This window comes from Limulus polyphemus, unplaced genomic scaffold (assembly GCF_000517525.1).
Source record: "Limulus polyphemus unplaced genomic scaffold, Limulus_polyphemus-2.1.2 Scaffold5558, whole genome shotgun sequence".
Classification (NCBI taxonomy): Eukaryota; Metazoa; Arthropoda; class Merostomata; order Xiphosura; family Limulidae; genus Limulus; species Limulus polyphemus.
The window spans coordinates 2,993-8,763 of NW_013671168.1; the positions used below are offsets into that span (position 1 = coordinate 2,993).

General features: G+C 31.2%; 1 protein-coding gene across 4 annotated transcripts in view; it reads left to right on the forward strand.

Annotated features, from left to right (window-relative positions):
* LOC106472726 overlaps nucleotides 1-5,771 on the forward strand; it is a 45,439-nt gene that overhangs the window by 2,365 nt on the left and 37,303 nt on the right. For all 4 annotated transcript variants that reach the window (XM_022401268.1, XM_022401269.1, XM_022401267.1 and 1 more), the window contains exon 3: nucleotides 4,393-4,494. In XM_022401268.1, coding sequence (XP_022256976.1) covers nucleotides 4,393-4,494 — 102 coding nt within the window. The remainder of the gene's footprint in view (nucleotides 1-4,392; nucleotides 4,495-5,771) is intronic.

Below are 5,771 nucleotides of genomic sequence, written 5' to 3' on the forward strand. Positions count from 1 at the left end.
AAGTAGCCTTTTTGATGCCTTTATACAAGACATTTGTAAAGTTTATCCCCAAGAAGATTGTACATCTAATTAATGAAGTAAGTGGTATAATAATGTATTAAAATTATAAGATCGTACATAAATATTACTTTGATGAATTTTTTTAAAAATTGAGTGGGGGTGCCATATGCAACTCTTACCGCTTAAAAAAAATACTTCCAATTCTGTGTGATTCAGTCTACATTTTCATGAAGTTTTAAAACGTTTCTTATAAAATATTATGTTTATACATGTGTGCAAATTATTACTAATTAGTTTTAATGAATACTTTTTTAAATGGTTTTAAAACTAGTTTTTTACACACTCAGTGTGTAGTTTTTGGTAGTTTTCTGGATGAGTAAGTAGACTAAATTCAGTTTTGACTTGTGTATTTTAATACTAGAAATACTGATAAGAGCCCATTTAAACTTCTTATACTTTTTAAACACATTTTTCTAAACTATTTTGATGTACCAAAATACTTATTTATTTTTGACTTTGTTTAACAATCCCTGCTGCTTTAATTTACGTAGCTAAACATTTGTGTGGTACCTTGTCAGATACTTTTTGAAAATCTAAGTCCATCAAGTCTAGACCTTTTCATCATCCATAAAACAATATCCTTGAAAAAAAGTTAACAGATCAGAAAGGGAAGACTTCCCTCTAGTGAATCCATGTTGATTTTTATATGACATCTTGTTTTGCTAGATAATTTTGCAAAACTATTTTTGTCAGACTCTCCAGCATTTTTTCTACAGGATAAGTAAGACCAACTGGTCTACAATTTCCAGGGCAACTGTTTATTACCCCCTTTAAGAATACAAGTAACTTTACAATTCTTCAGTCCTCAGGCTATTGACCTAACAATGAGTCGGAAAGACTTGTATATACAAGGCTGTATTAGTATTTTTGTTTTAGGGATGGGGGTACCAAAAATTCTCTATTCATACCATTACAACGTTTTCAGTTTTGTTGTCAAAACATCATTGATTATAACACCATATTTAAATGTAACCAAGTAGATAACGTGCATAGGTTATACTTTACCTGTTGGCAAAAACAATACATCGAAGCAATTATTATAATATATAAATAACTTTAAGTACTTAGAATATATATGGTTATCTTAAGATGATACCATTTGATACATTAGAATAGATTTTACAGATACCTCTGAGCAATGTTTTACAATTTTTCAAAAGAAAATTCTTGCACAAAATACATTATTCATGACTCATAACACAGCCAAGACTAGTTTAGTTTTCCTAAATTAACACAAATTATTAATATCTTGTCTCGGTAGGATGAAATTTAATGCATATTATTATGTGTTTAGACCAGCCAAATGTAATGCTACCATCTGTAATATTTTTTGGCTTTAAAATACTGACATAGTAATTATAATGTTTAATTTTACATAACTTGTTGTTTAGAAATTATTGGGGGAGGGCATATGCCCCCTGCCCCACTAATTCCTATGCCCCTGATACATGACCTTTGATCACTTTTAAAACCAGAAAAAAATGTCCAGTCCTGGTGCTTTATATATATTTTTAATCTATGAATCATTTTTCTTAAAGCCAAGGTATTAATGTCTGTATGATACAGGTAAATTCAGCTATTTCCCATAGAATATTCTGGGTTACATGATATAGGTAAATTTAACTGTATTCTATATTCTAGTTAAAGCTCAGCCATCTCACTGATCTTATAGTCTTCAACCTTGCCATGAGCATCATTTAAGGACCAAGTGCCCATTTTAACAATTTGTTTGCCTTTAACTTACTCAACAAAAAATTCTTGCTGTTAATCTTATCAGCTAACTGTTTCTCGTAAATCATTTTGGATTTCATAAATTGTTTTTTAACCAAATCTTTTTAAGTTTTATGTAGTTCCATAAATTTTCATTGTCATCTGTCAGTTTGAGCCTCATAAGTTTATTACAATTATCCTTGATTATCTCCTTTATGTCTTTAGTAAGAAGTTTAATCAACCCTGTTATGTTTTTCCTTTTTTTGTTTTAAGAATGTGACTAAGGGATAAATATGTACATGGTTCAGGTCAATCCTAATATTGCAGTTAATTCCATTACTTACTGGTATAGTTTCCTCTTTATTTTACATAGAAAATGAGCAGCTTCATTCAATTTTTTTTTACCACTACTTTACACTGAGTGTTGTAAAAGTCAAACATATAAAATTCTTTAACAGGACTAGTATGCAGATCCAGTTGATAATGAACAGTCTTTAAATAAGTCAATGATTTAATGGTTAATACATTTTTGTCTACCTGGAGCTTATCCTTTTAAAAATTATTTCCACAGGTTAACATACGTTTGAAACAGCTAAGAATTATGAGAGGAATAATGCAAAACTGTTATTGGATTTATAATTTTAAGTTTTCTTTAAAGCTGGGTGAAATTGACTTTTGATATGTTGTTTTGGAAGATGGGATGAACTTTTGAATTGTTTTGGATATCACTTGGATTCATTAATTATGGCTTAATAATTTGAAAATTTTTGTTTTTATAACTTTGATTTTCAAGCACTTCATTATGCATTTCAATGTGTAATTATAAGCTGTGTAGTTCTTTTAGCAAAATTTTAATAAATACAAGTTGCTTAATAAAACTTATAATGTGATTACATCTAGTATAAAAGTAGAGCTAATTTAGTATTAAATGGGTAATTCAATACTGTGATTAAGAAGACTGATATAGTAATGAGACTGAGAAATAATATACTGTATTTGCCCCAATTTAATGCACATCCAATTTTGAAAGGTTAAGTTGAAGAAAATTTGTTTTTTTACACATCGATTGTCAAAATGTATTGAATAGTTTCTAAATACAGTAAACAACTGTTGATGTATTAAAAATTTTTGGACAGTTTTACAAAATGTATTGAAAAGTTTATATGTGGTAATACATTGAAGTAATTATTCACCTACACATAAATCTTTGTCATTACTAGAATTGTTGCTACGATAGTATTCATCTCATTAATCAAATTTGCTTCCTTGAACCTTTGTTTCATCCTCTTCTGATTCCCACAGCATGTCATCCTCCATCCCATTGGATAGACAACATTTTTTGAAACTGTTAATGATGCTTTAATGACTTTCAGTGGTAGCTTCTAGTAAAATACCTTATAAAATTGAATATGCGTGAATATAATGCACAATCAATTTGTTTTTAGGTATTTGGAGAAAGAAAATGTGCATTATGTTCAGACAGATACAATAAATTTAAAGCTGTTATGCTGCTTGAACTGAGATACAAAATGCAACAAAACCTGGTTGTACATGTGCTTCTAGGTTTAAGATACAGTAGAAGGTCTTTTTTTAAGAACTGAAATATGGAGCATTTCAAAGATCAGACTGTTTTGCCTTCTTGGGCTTGATCACTGACATTTGGTACAATAAAGTTTTTCATGAAAGTATCCAAGGGCCCCAAGTTTAAGTCCTGCTCGGGGCAGATTTTTTGATATCCTTATATGCTGTATTGACATCCAGTATATGGTCACTTTCCCACCCTCCTAAAGTGTATTTTAGCTAAGTGAATGTTAAATTAAACCACCTATATACATGCCTATCTTAGTGTTTTGGTCTGTTATGTTGATAGTTTTGCTTCAGATGCCAGATTCTATTGCACATTGATAACTTGATATCTTGATTTGTGGTGGGTTATATTGTTTGTTAGTGAGTGGAGATGTTGGGCTTGTGTTGGCTTGAGTATGGTCCTTGGTGCATGCGAGTTGTGTAATGGTCAGGGTAGGGAGTTGTGTGTTTGGAATTGAGCCCTTGTAACTTGATTTGTGGTGGGTTATATTGTTTGTTAGTGAGTGGAGATGTTGGGCTTGTGTTGGCTTGAGTATGGTCCTTGGTGCATGCGAGTTGTGTGTTTGGAATTGAGCCCTTGTAACTCACGTGCTAGAGTGAGATGAGAGTTCCACAATCAAGTTCCAGTCAAGGCAGATTTCTCAGCATCTTGATATATTGGGTTGCATAGGTGCTGCTGGAGTGAAGATACAGTACATTGCACATATAATATTTTGTCAGAAATAAAAATCATTAGACAGTTAAGATAAGGATGTGCTATTGCCATTAAGATATATTAAACATTTCAAAGTATTGTGTTGTAAGATATTTTATGTTTACAAGCTTGCACGTGTTAGGGGTCTTGGAAACATTAAACATTGAATCAAAGTGTGTAAGGTACAATTGTTTTCAAAAATGTTTTCATTGTGATATATATTTAAGAACATGGGAAATTACTCTGTATTATACATGACAATCAATACAAAAATAGAATGTGTGCCTGCTTTGTAAAACAGTCAGTGTTGTATTACTTGTTGAGATACATATTTTCTGTAGGTTCAGTTCAGTGGAGGAAGCTGTACAGATCCTAACCTCAGTTATTTTATTGCATTTTCTTCCATATTCTACATTATTAGTGCCATATCTTTAGTCCAGCTGGTATGTACTTATTTTTTTATTTCATAAACTTGCACTGTAATTATATTAAAATTTAATTATGTGACTTAGTTAAAGGTTTATATCTGTGCAGTGTTAAACAATACTGTAGGGTTAAGGAGCTACTGGTGATTTTTCTAATGCTAGATTCTTGAATTTATGATTTGCATATATAATGTTGTTTCAAAATGATATTAATAGTGGAAAAACTCGCGTCATGTTTCCTGTGAAACTTATACTTATAGAAACATGTCAAAATTAAATTTTTTTTTTTTTCCAAGTATAAAAATAAAAGGCTTTTACTTCTTAATAGTATAAATATATACTTTGTTGTTGTTGGAATTAGGATTTTTCTACAGGAGGTGTCTGTGACTGGTTAGCAATAAATTCAACGATAAGTGAACAGCATGCACTTCACTTGTTTTCAAAATAATACCTATATTTGGAACAAGTTACAATCTTGGTACTTACCTGTGTTTCGGTGACATGTATAATTACTAACAGGTGACAAAGATGTAAGATAGGTGTAGTTTTCTTTTTTTGGCATTTGGTAATTGAGTGAACTTGTTAACATTTTGTTTTTAGTAGTGTTTCTTCTGAAGTGGATTTTTTTATCAATTTTACTTTAACGGTTCACTTTTCAGATTACCAGTTTTTCAAATTCGTTTTTAATAGTGAAAGTAATTTACCACAAGTTTTGAAATTTACTAGTTTATTTACTAGTACTCAAAGCATTGGCTTTTTAATACCTGATAAAATTTAATGTTTTTACTTTCCACAAATATCAGATGTGTGTTTGATTTTCATTTTACACAAGGAATTCCAAAGTTCATGTTACCACTTAGGATGTGGTGCAGTCTTCCACGTATGATCCTCTAATGTGAGGATCTACTCTTTTAGGGTGTCCTTCAGATGCTTTCGAAGGATGCTTCTTTCTTTCCCTCACACCTTTCCCCCCACCTCTTCAAGGAGGGATTCTAGCTATTTATGTGAGGTAATATACCGTATCGGAAGTTATAATTTTCCTATACTGAAAATATATTTCTGATAAGTACTGACCTTCTCTCACACTTCCTCCCCACTCAAAACTTGTGCTCCCATTTTCTGCCAAAACTAGAAGTGATGCATCAGGAGAGTGTGTTGCACTATTATTGGTGGAGGGTTGTTGCATGATATTTGCAAGCAAGATGCATTGGAATTGAGCAATTGTAAGATACGTAGGAGCTTAAGCCTTGTGACATGCTTAAAAAATATATGTGATATGCTTTGCATATAGAGGG